Raw genomic sequence first — 17,496 nt, forward strand, 5'->3', positions numbered from 1 at the left:
GTGTTGCCATTTTGAGTGTTGGTTTCCATCAGACGCGAAGTGTTGTTCTTCTTGGCCACTGCAAGAAGCTTTCGTTGCGCAGCCTAGCACAATCAAAATACAGTATCGGCGGCAAAGTGCTTCTCTATCCGTTCATTACTCAAAGCTCGGACCATCCATGCTCGGGCAAGACAGTTCTAAATTTTTTCCTTTTTTCTTTTTCCTCCAAAAACTCTTCCCTTTCTTCCCCACTTTTGCAGTGCGTGTGCGTGCGTGTGAGTGTACTCTCTGACACGTCGGCTCTTCCTTGCTTCTGCTCTTCGACCTTCTTTGCTGTGTTTCCGCACAATCCTCTCTCGTCCTTTCGCTGCTGGCACACTCTACTCTCTACCGATCGAGCTGAGCTGAGCTGTCATATTGCCCAGCATGGACGCCCTCGTCCAAGTCTTCGCCCACTCGCTGGATCCCAATCCAAACGCTCGCAAGGCGGCTGAGCTCGAGCTCAAAAAGGTCGAAGCCCAAGATGGAATGCTGTCGACCGTCTTCCAGATCGTCGCTTCCGCACACGTCGATGCTTCGGTGAGGCAAGCCGCTGCCATCTACTTCAAGAACCGCGTCCGTAGACATTGGGACTCGGCGCCCGTTCGTGGTGGTCCCGCCGTCGTCAGCATCTCCCAGGCAGACAGGGATGCCATCAAGGCCATCCTCCTCCAGACGCTTGTCGAGGCACCCGCCCCCATCCGTGTGCATGTCGCAAGCGCACTCGGCACTGTAGCACGCTGCGACTTCCCAGACCAGTGGCCCCACCTCATGGACCAGATCGGCCAGCTGCTGCAGAGTCAGGATCCTCAGCAGGTCTACGGCGGTCTGCGCGCGCTCCTCGAAGTAGTGCGTGCCTACAGGTGGAACAACGGCGTCAAGATGATGGAGCAGCTTGCACCCGCCACCCTTCCACTCATTCTCCAGACCGGAAACAACCTGCTCAACTCTGACAATGCCTCATCCTCTCACGTCGGCGAGATCCTCTACCTCATCCTCAAGATCTACAAGACCTCGATGCACACCGAGCTTACCAAGCACCAGCAATCGCACGAATCCATCGTCCCATGGGGTACTTTCTTGCTGCAGGTTGTCCAGAAGGAGATCGCCCCTTCCGAGCTACCCGAAGACGACGATGCAAAGGAGGTCGCCCCTTGGTGGAAGGCCAAGAAGTGGGCTTTCCACTCGCTCAACAAGCTCTTCTCGCGCTATGGCAACCCGTCTCAGCTGCCCTCGGACATGAAGAACTACAAGCCCTTCGCCGAGAACTTTGTCCAGACGTTCGCTCCCGAGATCCTCAAGGTCTACTTGCGCATCGCCGATGCCAACAGCCAGGGCTCCATGTGGATCTCCAAGAAGGCTTTCTACTTCCTCTGCATGTTCTTCACTGAATGCGTCAAGCCCAAGTCCACCTGGGCGCTCCTCAAGCCTCACGTGCTTCAGCTCACCCAGTCGTTCATCTTCCCGCGTCTCTGCTTCAGCGAGGAGGATGACGAGCTGTGGGAGCTCGACGCGGTTGACTTCGTACGTGCCAACCTCGACCCTTTCGAAGAGATCGGCTCTGCCTCTGGATCCGCCGCGACCTTTGTGCAGACTGTCGCATCCAAGCGCACCAAGAGCTCGTTCATGCCGCTGCTTGAATTCGTCACCTCGGTCGTCAACGCGTACCCGGCCCAGAGGAGTGCCAAGGAGAAAGACGGCGCTTTCCATCTCTGCCGCGCCATGGATCTGACCATGGTCAACCACGAGAAGGTCTCGGGCATGCTCGACTCCTTTTTCGCGCAGCACGTAATCCCCGAGATGAAAAGCGAGCACAAGTTCCTCCGCTACCGCGCGTGCGACTTGGTCAAGGCGTTTGATCACAACGGTATGCAATGGAGCAACAACGCTACGCTCGAGGCTGCCTTCCGCGGGGTGATGGACTGCATCGGCGATGCTGAGCTGCCCGTTCGTGTGGTTGCCGCCGAAGCGATTGGCTCGCTGATTGATCATGACGAGGTGCACGAGGCCATGGCGCCGAACGCGGCTCGACTGATGCAGGAGCTGCTCAAGCTGTCGGACGAAACGGATCTCGACATTCTTTCGCCCACCAAGTCCAAAGTGGTCGCCAACTTTGGCGAGGAGTTGTTGCCATTCTCGATCCAATTGACCCAGCAGATGGCCGAGTCGTACATGCGTCTAGTCAACGAGAACCTCGAAAGCGCCGATCGCGATCCGGATGGCACCATGGAGCTCAACATGGACAACCACGAGGACGACAAGCTCTTTGCGGCCATGGGCTGCCTCAACACCATCTTCCAGATTATCGCCTCGGCCGAGTCGAAACCAGAGATCCTCGAGAAGCTCGAGGAGGTGGTATTGCCCATCGTGGCTTTCACGCTGGAGAAGGACTGCGTCGAGCTGTTTGACGACTGTCTCGAGTTGACCGACACGCTGACGTACTACCAGAAGAAGGTAAGTGCGGGCATGTGGCACATCTTCACGCTGATCTACAAGAGCTTCAAGGGCGCTGGAATCGACTATCTGTCCGAGATGCTGCCGACGATCGACAACTGCGTCTCGTACGGCGTCGAGGTGGTGCAGCAGTCGCAGGAGTACAAGTCGATGCTCGTCGACATTTTCCTGACCGCCATGACCTCGGATCAGCTGGGTATCACCGACCAGGTCGCCGCGTGCAAGCTGGCCGATGTCATTCTGCTCCTGTTGCGAGGAGGCGTGGATGAGGCGTTGGCGCAGATCGTCAATGCTGTCCTGCCGCATACGGTCGACGAGGAGAAGATCAAGGCGGATGTGCGCAAGTGGTCGATCATTGTCGTGCTGGATGCGCTGGTGTATAATGCGGCGGCGACGCTGCAAGTGTTGGAGGCGGCTGGCGCTACGACGGCGCTGTTTGGCGCTGTGACGTCGCTGTTGCCCAAGCTGACACGTGTGCACGAGAAGAAGGTGGCGTCGTCGGCGATCATCCAGCTGCTGGCGCTCGAGCCTGCCTCGCTGCCCGCTGCGCTGCAGAACAACCTGGCGGCGTTCCTCGTTGCACTGGCCACGCAGCTCGACGGGCTGCCGGAAGCGATCAAGAAGCGCAACGAGATGCTCGAGGCATTCGAAAATGAGGACGAGGACGACGACGAGGAGGGCGAGACGTCGTTCGCGTCATCTTCTGGTGGAGCCAACGTCGACACGTCTGGATTCGAGGATGTTGACGACGACAAGGACGTGGTGGACGAGGACAACGAGTATCTCGAGATGTTTGCGCGCGAGCGAGCCAAGTTGCGCGCGCGGGCCAACGGCGAGGAGCTGGAAGAGGACGACGAGGAGGACGATTTCGAGGAGGACGATGACGAGGAGGACGAGCTGAGCTACGAATCTCCCATGGACTCTGTACCCGTATTCGAACAGTTCAGACAGCTGCTGGCGAGCTACCAGTCTCAGAGGCCCGAGGTATGGGCCAAGCTCTCGGCGCAGTTGACGCCCGATCAGATGCAGTTGATCCAGCAGGCCGCCGAGGGGCAGGACGAGAGGGTCAAGACATTGTAGAGCGCGCGACACTCGGTGTGATGATGCGATGATATCCATGTTTTGAATTGATGCAGGAAGAATGTGTCTATGTGATGGCTGTGGTGAACAGAGAGTTGTCAAGTGGTGGTCGGTGGGGCGGAGTGTGCTAGTTGGTCGACAATGCTCTGCTGCCGTTGGTCTCCCTGTGGGAAAGCAAGGCCGTCCTGGCCTTGATCCGGACCGTTGACGAGGCCGCGGAGTGAGATGTCGTAGACGATTTCTTCGATCTTCTTCACATCGTACTGCAGGGCGCAAACAAAGGCGATTCTTTTGGGTTAGCACCGCGTTCCTCGCGTTAAGAACGCTGTCTCAGCAGGGGGGAGAGAGGAGAAAGGCGAGGAGGGGATGGGATAGCAACATACCTTTAGACTGTCGAACCGCTTTCTGAGGGAGTCGTTCTTGAGGTTGAGCAGCTGGAACGCGGAATGCAGCTGCTTGACGAAACTCGCGAGTCTCACAGGCGTCCTGTAGTCGCCGAGCGTGACGCTGTTCACCGCCAGCCTCGGCAGGTCGTTGATCGTATTGATCAAGGCATGCAGATAGTCCTCAGTCGCCAAATGGACCTCGCCCTCCTCCACGTTGGCCAAGCCCAGCACGTCGGAAGCTTGCGCCTTGGTCACGAGCCCGCCCGTGGTCAGCAGCACGATCAACGCAATGCTCGAAACGAGGTTCTTGAGCGGCTGCGAAAACTCGTCGCACCACCGGTAGAAGCCGTCGTCCGGTATCAAGTCCGCAAGCTCGCCTACTTTCGCTCGGACCTGCGACCAGAGGGGTAGCGTGCGGTCCACGATCCGACTGAATTCGCTGCCCTGTGTCGAGTGGACGCCGTTGAGAAGGGACGAGAGGGAGCGATAGAGGCGGTCGAGCTCTTTGGATTTTTCGCGGATCGAGTCGGAGAGTTCGCGTTCGCGTTCGAGCTGTGCGAAGAGCGGCTCGAATTGCGAGGTGATCGTGTCTTGGGTCGAAGGGAGCGACATTGTGGGTATGCGATCGGAAGGGTGCCTGTGTGCGAGGAGGGGGACGGAGCGCAAGGCAAGAAGAAGGTTTGCCTGTCCATGCCTTGTCGGAGCAAGCGACTTTTTCTTCTCGCTGAGGTGGAGGTTGATGAGCTGCATTATGTAATGATTGTAAATCAAAGTTGGGAAACAATGCGAGAATTCTTGGAATTTTTTGCGTTCTCGACCCTGAAAATTGAAATTTCCTCCCCAACCCCGCGCTGCTTTTTTCTTCGTCTTCTTGTCGAAGTGTTCACCATCAACCATCACCTCCTATCGACCCGCTGCCCACCCCCGTATCGTACAGCAGCGATAATGCCGTCCAAGACCAAGACCGCTGCTCCAGCCGTGGCGGAAAAGCCCGTCATTGCCACCCCGTCGTCCTCGCAGATCGGCGTAGCCAACAGCAACATTGACCAGGCGCAAGTCCTCAAGGCGTTCCGAGCGCTGTCCGCACACGTTTCCCGCCGCAACACACCATCGAACGGTGCACTCCCGCTCGACGGGCCGAGTGGAAACCTGCGCGACCCGAGCAACACCGTGTACCTGCAGATCACACTCAACACGCTCAGCCCGACGTCGAAGGTCAAGCCGGTCCGCATCAACCTGCCGCACGCACTGCACGCACCCGAGAGCGTCAGCGTGTGTCTGCTGGTCAAGGACCCGCAGCGCGAGTACAAGGATTTGCTGGTGGAGCACAAGATCAAGAGCATCGCGCGCGTCGTGGGCGTGAGCAAGCTCAAGGGCAAGTTCAAGCCGTTTGATGCACGCCGTGCGTTGGTTCAGGATCACGACTTGTTCCTCGCGGACAGCAGGATTGTGCCCAACTTGCCCAACCTGTGCGGCAAAGTGTTTTTCGACGCCAAGAAGAATCCCATCACCGTCAACCTCTCGAAAAAGGGCGACAAGCTCAGGGACGAGCTCGAGGCGGCCATCAAGGCCACCACGTTCCTGCAGAACAAGGGCAGCTGCGCCACCATCAAGATCGGCTACATGGCGAGTCACACCCCCGAGCAGTTGGCCGAGAACGTAGTTGCGGCGCTGCCCGCGGTGCTGAGCAGGGTCAAAGGTGGGTGGGAGAACGTGCACAACATCGATGTCAAGACGGGCAACAGTGCCGCGCTGCCTGTGTGGAACGCCAAGCTGGGCGTCAAGACCCACGTCACCCCCTCCTCCCCGGCGGCCAAGCGTGGGCTTGAGGTGGAAGAGAAGGAGGCAGTGCAGACGCCGTCCAAGAAGACAGCCGTGGCAAAGAGCCCAGTGAAGAAGGTCCAGGAGGAGGAGAGCAGCAGCAAGGTCAAGTCGCCGAGTCCGAGGAAGACCCGTTCGGCCGCTGTTGCAAAGGCCGGTGCTGCCATCGAACAGGCGGCTACACCCGTCAACGGTACGCCCAAGAAGACCGCCTCGAGCATTTCCAGGAGCGCCCGTAAGGTCAAGTAGAACCAGCGGCAGATTTTTTGAACGCCCGCCCCGGTTCGCAATGTACATATCTCGTTCTCATCTTTGTACCAATCGCATCACATGACTTGTCCGCTCCTGTTTCCCGTGCGTGCCGAGAGCCAGCCGCAAAGCGCTGCCCATCGAGTGTCTTGCCAAGGAGCACGAGGACGGAAACATACCCTGAACTGGCTTAATCGATTACACGCTTGGAGTCCGGTTTGGGGCATGCAATTCGACGATTTAAGTAAGCCGTATTCAATCAGGAGTCTGCGGTCTATAAGCTTTCAGATCGGACAACCTCAGTCTTTGGGCCGCCCAAACCTGAAGCAATTGCCTGCCCGTTGAGCCCCTGCACATCATATGTTGCTTTCTCACAGCTTCTGGATCTCACCAGGGAGATTCAGCGGCAAAAGGGAACAAGAACAAGTGGACACATCGAGCAAGGTATTCAGATTATTGGTCTGCAAAGGAGAGTGTATTTACGTGTGTAAGTTATGTGTCCGAGGTGGGGCATGCTTGAGAGGAAAACGTCATCACCAGGCCGACTCGCTTGCTTGGCGGCATGCATGGAGCAGCAAGAGGACTTGGTCTGCGTTCCGACGCCGTTGGCCCTGCACATGCTGTGCGACCACCTGCGCGTGCCATTCTCCTTCGAGCAGGTGCTTGTGTGGCTCTGTGTGCTCCGCTTTTAGAACATGACATAGGTGATGGCGAAAACGGCAAAGGCGATGGCGGCAACAATGTGAACGGGCACACCCTCGGCGGAAGCGGTCTGGACGTTTGCCGACGAAGACGAACGCTTGGCCTGGTCGAGCTCCTTCCTGAGTCGGGCCACCTCGGCTTGCAGTTCCGAAGTGGAAAGATTCGACGTGTCCTTGTTGGCAGCCGAAGCGCCGTTGACGGCACCCGAGCCAGCGTTTCGTGCAGCAAGCGCTGCGGCACCAGCACCGGCAGCTGCCGCTCCGCCAGCAGCGTACGCGGCCTCCTTGGCCTTTTGGGCCGTTGAGCCGTCGGTGTTGGCGGAAGCATTCTGAGCAGCAGTGATGGGGTTGTACGTTTGCGAGGCATAGCTATCGTCGCCGTTGAGCTTGCTGGGTGCGCCGCGCACCGTGGTATATCGCTCATCGCCGTTCAACTGGCTGGTGTTGCCCTCGTCCTCCTCGGCCAAGGGGGCCGTGGTGGCAGGGAGGTAAGCGCATCGGATCTTTTGCTCGTGGATAGCTGACTTGTTTTCCTTCTCGATGGTGGGCCAAATCTCCTGGAGCGAAGCCGTCTCGAAATCGGGCGTGATGATGGTGGACTGGACAAGGAATTTGTCTCGGCACTTGGCAGACGAAGGTGGCTCCTCCTTCATGGGCTGGAGCAGCACCTGCACCTCGACCTTCTCGCCGGGCTCGATACGGCCCGAGTTGGGACGCACGCAGTACTGCTTGGGAGCGGTGGTCTTGACTTTGAAGGCGACGGGCTGGTTGTTAGGGTTGGAGACCGTCAGAGTACGCTTAACAAGCTGAGTCAAGGGGCCTGTCGAAAGCAATGCATTCAGAAAGAGGTTAGTGAGGAAATATTCGAAAGACTTGAAGGAGAACCGCACTGATTCGGAAAACATACGAGGAAAGCCGAGCTGGACGTGGGGGCTCAGTCTGTTGGAAGAAAGAAAGGAGGAGAAGCGACCAAATGCGTCACGGTGTCAGCAACAGGCGTTGGTTGGTCCGAGAACATTCCAAAGCGCCAATTATGCCACAGCCCGAGCGGTGGGTAGCATCTGGCAATCACGGAATCCGTGGAACCTATTGTACGGCTACCATCGTGCGCTGTTGTGCTGCCCACGTTGGTTAGCTGTGCCCGATGCCAAGGAGCAGATTGTGAAAGATGACGATGAGAGACAGGACTATACGCACTCGACAGACATGTTGGGCGTTTAGAGCTTTTGAGCCTCGTGGATGAGAGCCTAGATTGAGGTAAGTCACCAAAGACAGTTGATTGCCTTTGCAGATCGGATTACGGCCGGAAATTGCGAGGTCACAATTGACTCGAAGGGCTCTTAGCTGACTTAGCGGAAGCTTATCGACTTTTGACGGAAGTTCGAGGCAGCAGAACGACAGCAGATATTCGAGGTTACCACCGTGCTTGGGACCGGACGAGGAGATCCTGCGGCAGCGAGATGGTGTTGGTCGCTGGAACGAATGCTGACTGCAGGTAAACACGATAGCGAGAGGATGGAGGATGAGAGAAAGGAGGATTCGGCAATTGGCGATGAGTGGTGTGAGAGAGTGCGGGGAAGAGAGGTCGGTTGGCGACAAGAGGTTCTGTCTGTGCTAGTGTCGCTCAGAGTAAGAGGGAGGAGAGAGAAAGGCACGAGGGAGAGAACGGTATGCGGTTCAGTCCGCGTAACCCAGCTGAGCAGCGACTCTCCTGTAATCATCGAGCTTCGTCACCACTCAGCGCTCACTGAACACACAACTACACAGAGGCACGCTTCGACTTGGACCACTCTTGCAGCTGTCTCGCCAAACTGCTCGCCATTTTTTTGTATTGAGGAATGACGCTCGAGCAGCCTCCACGCTGCAGATTTGTATTGGGTGCTTGCCCTTTCAAGGAATCGCAGAAATATTGACGGAAATAAGTGCAGAGCTGGGCTCGAACAGAGAAATTCGAAATACGCCCTCGCTTAACGTTGTTCACAGCCAGGTTGCCATTGGCAGGCAGCAGCTTTCTCAGCCGATGCTGTTCTCTCTCTCTCACACAGCTGAAAAAGAGTTGGCCCGAGCCACACGCACTTTCTACAACCACGGATTTGGATTTCCGCACTCGCTCACTTGTCTTTCTTCTCGTCTCAGATGCATTCAATGCGGGCAAATGTGAATTTGACCCAAGCTCTGTGTTTGACGCACGTCATTTCCACACGTTGGAACGTGAAAGGCTGGCACCCAATGCCCGATTGTGATCCGATTCGCAATCACGATATCGATGCTCTGACCTGTGCCGCCGCCTCTCTCCTTCTCTGCACACACGACATCATCATCCTTCGACCGGCTCTGACATCGCATCTTGTTACACACTATCGTTGGTGCTACTCTTACTAATGTGTTTGAGATGCAGAAAGAAGGCTATGCATTGCTGGGAATGGAAAGAAAAAACAACCTGAATGCTGCCCCAGCAGACTACGAAGACTTGAACTTGGAGTTGCCTTCCGCATCAATATACTTGCTGAACGCCGCTTTCCAAGCCTCCTGCCCGTGATTCTCGATAATGTCGCCGTGAAGCATGATGATGCGACGGAAGTCCCACTTGGCCACCGTCGAAGCCGCCTCAGCAAAGTTCTTCTGCTTTTCCTGCTTCGAGCCACCATCAGCCACACCAGGAATGCCGTTGGCAACACCCGCGTTGGCCAAGAATGTCTTGTGGAAGCTGGCATAAGGGTTGAAGAGCTTGGAAAACCAGATGATGCCGGGGATCCACGACGTGGCTTTGCCTGCTGGCGTGTTGCGGTACTGCTGATTGCACGGCAGGTTGAATAGCAGGTCGGCTGTGATGAGCGTCTTGCTGTCCTTGTGCAAGAAGGCGACGTCCCGGTTGGCAAAGGTGGGGAAGTACTGCGGCACCAGTTCCGACTCGTAGCCGTATTGTGTCGACGGCGGGTCCCTACCGTAGATGCCTGTGAACTTGACGTCCGGTCGCTTCTCCTCGTGACCCTCAGTGCCGACCACCTTGGCGGATGGGTAAGCCGCATGGAAGTCCTTGAGGAAGAGGTGGTGCACATTGTCCGGCGCAACCAGGTAGGCCACCTCGCCCATGGTGTCGATCTTGGCCTTGGTAGGTTGGTCGAGCGGCGTAGATGGCACGACCCATAGGCGCCCATCACGCATCTTGATTGCGATGCTGCGCCCACCAATGGGCAGCACGCCGAATCGACTGAAAGGGTAGTCGAACGTGGTGATTTCGGGCGTCACCTCCTGGATGTAGACGGGCGTCTTTGGCTCGGTGCCCGAGGGGCCTGGCTTGGAGGATGATGTGGCCATGGTATCGATGCTGCAACACTTGGATGAATGTAGTCTGGATGTCAGGGAGACGAAGGAGCCTGAAGGCTTCAGGTAGGCAGCGTAACGAGAAGGAGGAGGAGAAGAGATGCAGATGCGGGTCGACGAGACAGGACGCAGGAAGTGCGAGTGTGCAGGTTGCAGAAACGCTGAGCGAGCGAGGGAGCTCGACCTCATCCAAAGTGAGAGAAGGTGAGCGAGGGTATATGAAGTTTCTCAGGCAAGTCAGGGTTGCCGTGCATTTCAGGTGGGAGAGCAACGGAAAGGCGTAACCGGAAAGACGTGCTGTCGGTGGTTGATCTAGCCGAAGGCAACACACCACGCACACACGCAAAGATAGTCCTTCGACTACGAGTTCGGGGTTCGACCTTCCCGAGTGAGGCTTGCTTGTCATTCCAAGCTCAAACCTTCTGACGGCCATAACTGTCTCAACGTAGGGGTGGATTTTGCACTGCGACTTCGGCTATCTACGCTGAAAATTTCGGGCAAGCACGCCGCCTGTCAGCTCGCTGGCTGACAGAATCCTTTGTTTGCATGGCTTGTCGGAGTTTGCGCTCTCACCGGAGTGTGTCACACGCATACTCGCCGATACGAAGCTCGCTGTACTAGACTGCACGGCGTACTACGAGTGGCACAGCCCCGACTTGCGTGCTCCGCAGTCGCCCAGGCCATCTGGAAGTGCCGTTGTGAGCACGCTTGTGGTGTGTGAATTGGCAGGAACCAGGAAACCAGTCGCATCTCCTGTCATGCTACAGTGAGGCTGGATGAGAAAATCAGGTCATTTTTCGCAACCCGACCGGCATCAGAGAAATTGGTTGATGGGACCTGAGAAAAACGTCGGCTTTTTAGCTGCAGGCAAGCGCAAAAGCCGACGTGCCTATTTGGAGTGAGTCGTTCGACACCGCAGCTAGCGTATCACCGAAGCTCCTCCATGCAAAGGTGACAGTGTCACCCGGGAAGCTCGGCCCGCCCGAAAGCCCGGTCTAACTACTGGTGACCACTGCAAAGCCGTGGTTTTTGCAATCAAGGGAGCCAAATGAACTGCAACGCTGATCGCCGATTTGGATGCCAGTCTACACAGAACGAAAGATCGATACGGGCCGCCGGTGAGCAGAATCCGCCGATGGAGAGCAGCACATGGACTGAGCTAAGATTGCAGCTTCGACAGGGTCCAACCTTGCATCGCCTGAAGCTATCACACAGTGATAGTCACACCTTCCCCACGGTGGAAACGCCCTCAAAAGAAGCACAGAACCGGCAATGCTCCGACTTGCAACCATTCAACGAGATTCCAGAGTCTGCTCGGCTCCAGAAAAACATGATCAGCCTTGCTGTGGCGAGCTAGGGGCGATACGAAAGAGCAGACAACACACAGACCATCGCGTGGAGAAGAATGCGAGAAAAAGGAATCTCCACATTGTCTTCTGCAGCTGTCATCGTGGATCTGCACATGCGTCGATTTGCGCCACGACGTGCAAGCAGCGCCGCTTGCTGCCTGTCCAGGGTCCTTTCGCTTGGTCATCCGGACATCTTGTTCTTGCTTCTTCCTGAGCGAAGCTCGAGCTCAGACTTTCGATGCCTTCCCGCGCTGAATCACTTTGGCCTGTCCATCACCTAGCTTCTGCGCCTTCTCACCATCACCACCACCACCACCGCCATTACCGTCACCATATCCTTCCCTCCACGCTCCCATCACCGGGTGTCTTTCGCGGCCCTCACCCAGACGCGGCGGACTATACCACAATGACACAACCACTCCCCAACCGACTCCAGTCGACGCTCTCGACGCTTCTACTACTTGGTCTTTCGCTCTTGCTCGCGCCCGTCTCTTTCTGCCTTTCCTTCATCTTCTCCCTTACGCATTCCCGAGCCTCCAAACATGGATCCCCCCTCTCGTCAGCACCCATCTCCAATGGAACCGCACCCGCACAACGAACAGTACTCGTCAACGGCGCACGCATGCAAAAGTCGCTTGCTATCTGTCGCACTTTCGCACGCAACGGATGGAAGGTGGTCCTCGTGGAAGAACAGGGCTGGGGTAACCTTGCTGCTGCACGGTTCTCGAATTCAGTCTCGAAGTTCCACCTTTTGCCGTCGTCGTCCCTCGCCGCGGACAAGGGGGGCAAGATTACGCCGTATATCCAAGCCCTGGTGCGTGTGGCACTGAGCGAGAAGGTAGACCTCTTCTTCCCCTGTTCTGGCGCGGGGAGCACTGGCCAAGATGCCACTGCGGGTCAAATTTTGCTCGAGTGCACACACGGTCGCGTGCGCAGCATGATCCAGACCCCCGAGCTCGTCGAGGCACTCCACGAAAAGGACAGGTTCATCTCGCTCCTGCAGCGTCTGGACATGGCAGCACCGCGCAGCGAGATCGTGTACTCGGTCGACGAGGCGCTGGCGAAGTTGCAGGGCGAGGGATATCCACGCTCGATCCTCAAATGCGCCGCGGAACTGGACGATATCGGACGAGCCGATATGACGCTCTTCCCTCTGCTCGACTCGCGCACGCATGAGCCGGACTGGACACGTACACGCAAACGCCTCTCGAACCTTGCTATACCGCTGTGTGCGCGAACGCCCTATATTCTACAAGAATTTATCGGCGACCGCATCGACAATTCCCAGCCGGCTGGAGTAAGCAACGTCGTCACGGCATCCGAATGGTGCACCCACGCAACGGTGGTAGACGGCCGACTGACCGCTTTTGTCTGCTGCCCCAGCAACGACATGCTCATGACGTACTATCCTGCTTCGCACACCATCGTTGGTGAGCTCGCCCTACGATGGACATCCACCTTCCTGTACCGGCTTGAAAAGCTCGGGCAGAGCCAGACGGCACCGCGCACTGCTTTTCCGCTCGACGGAGACACAGAGGCACAGTGGACACGGGAGACGCTGGTTGGGCAACACGCCCTGCCGAACACAGGGATCACAGGCCAGTTCAGTATGGACTTTATCTACCAGCCCGCTACGTCCGAGGTGCAGGAACGCCTCGTGGCGATCGAATGCAACCCGCGCGTGCACACTGCCATCTGCCTGCTTGTCAGCAGGCCTGCGTTAGGAGACGCACTCGTTCCCGCATCCATGTCCCACCAACCCGCATCGTCGCTCGCGCAAACCACGGCGGAAAAGGTAGCGACAATGGACGAGCTCACGTACCTCTCCTCGCTCTCCCTGCCCGTCATGGAGCCTGCAACGCAACAGGACGACCTGGCCGCGTTGATGACCGCTGGACCCCCAACATGGGCCTCTTCGCGTGCGCGCTTCTACCACGCAAAGTCGCTCCTGCAAAACGCCTATGCCTCGTCCGCCACCCTGCCCCAGAGCTGGATCGGCCACGACCTGCCCGCCCGCCTCCTGCCCGCTCTCACCCGCCTGCAACGTGTCATGCGTACTATTCAACCGCTATGGACCCCTCCCAGCCCACAAATAGTTGCTTCGTCGAAGAAGTTTGATCTCAGCGCTCCGGCTCCGCTCCCGCCGTTTACCGACCCGAGCTTTGCCAAAGACGACCCCTGGCCCTTCTTCGCGCTCTACCATTTGCAGTGGCCCCAGCTGCTCCTCTGGCAGTTGGTGGTCAGACGAAACAAGTGGTCTAGGATCAATGTTTCCACTGCACGCATCTTTGAGTGCTGAACACGGCCAGCGCATTGCAGCTCACACTCAGATCGCTAGACTATCACACCAGCACTCTCCGTACTTCTACCGATCATAACAACGTTGTTCAATGCAATTGCAGTCACCAAATCAACCAGAGTGATTAAGTTAAGTCAACCGTCGCTCTTCTTCTCGTCCCTAATCTGAGCCAGCGCTTGTAGCACACCCGCCCTATCACCCACGCCACTTGCACTCGAATGGCTGCTACCCTGCCGGCTCTTCCCCTTCTCCCCCGCAGCAAACAAATCCCTCACATACTCCTCGGCCAGCTTCTTCCTCTCGCTCTCCTCCTTCTCCACCTGCAGCAGCTGCGCAAGCACCGTCCGGTAGAACCGCTCCAGCTCGTCTCGATCCGAGCAAAAGCGTGTCAGCTCCAGACGCAGCTTGTCGGCGTCGACTGCTGATTCCTGCTGTGACTGCTCCTGCAGCTGCAACTGGCGGGGTGGCGGACCGCGCCCCAAATACTGTTGCTGCCCGGGCTTCTGCGCGCTGTTGCCACCACCGCCATGCGTATGACTGTTAAACAGCCGATTGTTGAGCCACAAGAACCCGTCCAGCCCTCCCAACACCTGCACGAAAGCGACACCGCTCCGATGAACAAACTGACTGTACTCGAACTCGTTCGGTCGGCTGCTGTACGTAATCTCCACGTCCTTCGGGTACCTTCCACTCGCCTCTTGATCCAGCACAAATCCAAACTTGCGCAACAGCGCATATTCGAACCACAGCTCGCCCAACGTGCCCCTTGGTAGGTGCCTACTGTAGGTCTCTGGACTCGGAGGCGGCAGCGCCAGTTCGATTTGCACGGGCGCCTGGAACGGGTTGTGCAGCGAAACGTCCTTGATCTGTCCGATGGGCGCCTCGATCAGCCGCAGCCCGTAGCGTTCGAGAGTGCGTGTCCATTGCTGCACCGTATCGTCGATGAACCGCGCCGAGGTGGAAAGCCAGTGGATCTGAAAGTTGAATCCGTTGGCTGGATTGTGTGCAACATCGTGGTGCAAAAAGGCAACCTCGGCACGATCAGAGCGCCGACCGGAACCCACATCGATCACGATGCTGCGTGACAGCTGCACCTTTTTCTTCTTCTTGGCACCACCGCCAGCGGACGACATGGTGAGCGAGTGCGGATGAGGACGATGCAACGACGAGCTGCGCGAATGTCCTCCAGGAGCCGCCGCTCCAGAACCGCCCGGTGCAACTGCATGTGCACTCTTCTCCCCGCTACTTCCAGCAGCCCCATTTCCAGCCGTAGCACCTTCGGTTGAGCCCAAACCAGCATGGTGGCTACTCGAATTCACCAGTGGCCGAGTCGGCACCTCCTTTTCCGCAAACGAGCTCCTCTGGCTGTCCGATCCTCTGAACCATCCCTTGGGCCCCCTCGTGCCAGCATACTCGCTCTTGAGCCTGTAAAAGTAATGACCGTCCAAAAAGCCATGGACTTTGTGCACGTGTTCAAACAGCCCTTCCTCCATCAACTTGATGCCCCACTCGACCGCGTCCTCCCTCGTTCGCACATCGGCATACTCAGCGCACATCCACGAGACCATGTCGGCGCCCGTGAACGTGTCCGAGTACAACATTCTGTGCCAGATACGATCGTTGATCACCAGTCCGCCCGAACGCATATCCTTGGCAACAGCATCGATGGCTCGGCCGGTGAGAGTTTTGTGCAAGCGCTTCTTGGACGAGGCCGACTGCGCACGCTGCTTGGCATTTTCCTCGGCGAGCTGTTTCATGAAGTCTTCGTCTTGCAGCGACATGGCCGGATCAAGCGATGTCGGCAAGAAGCGTTGCACGTGCGTCTGATCGCGCTCCTCTTTGCTGCGGAAGAACCTTGCACGGTGGAAGAGCTCGGCCAGCTTGTCCGTTCCGATCAGCCGGATCTCCTCATCATCATAGTCTTCACCGGTTGGCGCCTGCATGGGCGCAGGTGATCCTTCGGACGGCACCAAGACAAATCGCGTTCGCCAGTATCGCAGCGACTCGACAAACTTCTCGTCGACGTAGCCGGCAATCAATGAATCCAAATAGGTCCAGTTGTAGCTTGCCAGATCGGGATAGTTGAAACGCGCCTTGACCGTCTGGTAGCCGGGTAAGTGCCGAGGCCAGATGCAGCACTCATAGTCATATGGATCGGTCGAGTACTCCGTGTTGCGAACGTATCTCTTGACGTTGATGGCCGACGTAGATCTGTCGTAAGAGATACGGTGAATCTGGTTGGTGACGCTGAGGAAGATTGGGTTGCCCGTCGCAAGATTGCCAGGTTGAAGCAGCTCCGAGGGCCAACGCAGGGTGAAGTGCTTCGGATCGTTGAGCTTGCGACTAGACACGGCCCGCGTCTGCTTGCTCGCTGGAACGATGAACTGGTAGCCCTGAGCCAAGCGGTGGTACGCCATTTCGCGGAGCACGGCCAGAGCGGGATGGGTGGAGCTCGACTTTTTCAACAAGAAGGAAGACGTCTCTGCCGAGATGGAGGTAGTGTGCGGATGCTCACTCCACATGGCGGCCAGATCGCTCTCGGTAGGCAGGTAGAGTGTAGTCAAAGGCAGACACGCCGGCGTGGTCATGGACCGCCACTTGACCGCATGGTGGTTCAACCGCCTTGGGAACAAGTGCTGCCACCGAAGCAACTGCGATGTAGTGCTCTTGAGGTTCTTGCTCGGGTTGGACGGATTGACCAAAGTCTGTTTCTCGACCTGTGCTCGTTGCGCGAACCGCTGTCGAGCCTCTTCCTCCTCCAACTGCTGCTCGTAGGCCTCCTGGTCGCGAAGGATCTTTTCTTCGGCCTCCTGCTCCTGTCTCGTCCTCGGTGTTTGCTGAGCGGGGATCTTGATGGGTGCAGGACTGGACGATTCGTGCACCGAAAGCAGCGATGCAGTGCGCGAGATGCGGCCAGGCGTCTGCGGCTTGCGTGCAGGGCTTCTGTCTTTACTCGATCCACCTGCCTGCTGACGCAATTGCGCACTCAACACCTCTTGCATACTTCGAGTAGCGGGCGTCGAAAGGTCTTTGGCTGTGTCTTCATCGCCAAGTTCGCTCGAGCGCTCGGAGCTGGCGGGACGTGACGGCGTTGAGCCGGTCAGAGATTTCCACAACCAGCTGTAACGTCTTGCTCTTGACCGCACCGGCGATATCAGAGAGCTGACACTGTCCTCGGCTTCGTTGCGCTTGCTAGCTCCAGCATCGGGATCCTGCTCGTCAAAGGTATGTGATGAGGCAGATAGCACAGCATCGGTAGATGCGACCATGGCCTTTGCTTTGCCGATGGGCTCCAGGGGCAAAAAGCCTCGCGAAAAGGTATTGACAGACCGGATGGATCCAGCGCGTGACTTTGGCTGAGTAGTCGACGTGACGATCTGTGAGAAGGGTCTCGCCAACGGTGGTCTCGACGGTGCATCGTCGAGTGTGGTGAAGCGAGGCTTATCGGGTGAAGGTGGAACCCGTGCCTCTTTCTCCGGCCCCTCATCGCGAGGAAAGGCCTCTCGACCGAGCTTGGAGGTTCGTGTGGGCAGAGCGACCGGTCTACTGGCTCCCGTTTTGCCGGGCGAGACCGAGGATGCAGCCGAGTTTGCGTTAGTCGTGGGAAGGGCGCCATATCCAGAGCTGTGATTGCGACCGAGACCGGGTCGATCGAAAGGTCTATGTATATCGCTTGCGCTCGGGCTGTCGACCGTTGCGCCCGAGGTTAGTAGCCTGACAGAAGGAGGTTTGACAAAGGGCGTTACGTCCCTAAAGACATCGCCGTCGAACTTCTCTCTAGCAATTCGCCTCTGCTGCTTGGGCGAGAGGCCGAC

The 17,496-nt window shown here is 57.5% G+C and overlaps 6 protein-coding genes across 6 annotated transcripts; 3 read left to right on the plus strand and 3 right to left on the minus strand.

Annotated features, from left to right (window-relative positions):
• Nucleotides 1-405: 405 nt before the first annotated feature.
• EX895_004397 (uncharacterized protein) lies at nucleotides 406-3,552 on the plus strand (the record flags this gene model as incomplete). Its single annotated transcript, XM_029884992.1, has 1 exon — nucleotides 406-3,552. The coding sequence occupies one exon, from the start codon at nucleotides 406-408 to the stop codon at nucleotides 3,550-3,552; it is 3,147 nt and encodes a 1,048-aa protein (XP_029738742.1).
• A 98-nt stretch (nucleotides 3,553-3,650) lies between these two features.
• Nucleotides 3,651-4,550, minus strand: EX895_004398 (uncharacterized protein; the record flags this gene model as incomplete). Its single annotated transcript, XM_029884993.1, has 2 exons — nucleotides 3,651-3,815; nucleotides 3,936-4,550. The coding sequence occupies 2 exons, from the start codon at nucleotides 4,548-4,550 to the stop codon at nucleotides 3,651-3,653; spliced, it is 780 nt and encodes a 259-aa protein (XP_029738743.1).
• Nucleotides 4,551-5,331: 781 nt separating this feature from the next.
• On the plus strand, nucleotides 5,332-6,008 carry EX895_004399 (uncharacterized protein; the record flags this gene model as incomplete). Its single annotated transcript, XM_029884994.1, has 2 exons — nucleotides 5,332-5,344; nucleotides 5,419-6,008. The coding sequence occupies 2 exons, from the start codon at nucleotides 5,332-5,334 to the stop codon at nucleotides 6,006-6,008; spliced, it is 603 nt and encodes a 200-aa protein (XP_029738744.1).
• Nucleotides 6,009-6,696: 688 nt separating this feature from the next.
• Nucleotides 6,697-7,917, minus strand: EX895_004400 (uncharacterized protein; the record flags this gene model as incomplete). The annotated part of the gene is made up of 3 exons (XM_029884995.1): nucleotides 6,697-7,529; nucleotides 7,617-7,648; nucleotides 7,907-7,917. 3 exons carry the CDS (start codon nucleotides 7,915-7,917, stop codon nucleotides 6,697-6,699), a joined length of 876 nt encoding a protein of 291 aa, XP_029738745.1.
• Nucleotides 7,918-9,169: 1,252 nt separating this feature from the next.
• EX895_004401 (uncharacterized protein) lies at nucleotides 9,170-10,027 on the minus strand (the record flags this gene model as incomplete). The annotated part of the gene is made up of 1 exon (XM_029884996.1): nucleotides 9,170-10,027. The coding sequence occupies one exon, from the start codon at nucleotides 10,025-10,027 to the stop codon at nucleotides 9,170-9,172; it is 858 nt and encodes a 285-aa protein (XP_029738746.1).
• A 1,761-nt stretch (nucleotides 10,028-11,788) lies between these two features.
• EX895_004402 (uncharacterized protein) lies at nucleotides 11,789-13,681 on the plus strand (the record flags this gene model as incomplete). Its single annotated transcript, XM_029884997.1, has 1 exon — nucleotides 11,789-13,681. One exon carries the CDS (start codon nucleotides 11,789-11,791, stop codon nucleotides 13,679-13,681), a length of 1,893 nt encoding a protein of 630 aa, XP_029738747.1.
• Nucleotides 13,682-17,496: the final 3,815 nt, after the last annotated feature.

Source organism: Sporisorium graminicola, chromosome SGRAM_3 (genome assembly GCF_005498985.1).
Source record: "Sporisorium graminicola strain CBS 10092 chromosome SGRAM_3, whole genome shotgun sequence".
Lineage (NCBI taxonomy): Eukaryota > Fungi > Basidiomycota > Ustilaginomycetes > Ustilaginales > Ustilaginaceae > Sporisorium > Sporisorium graminicola.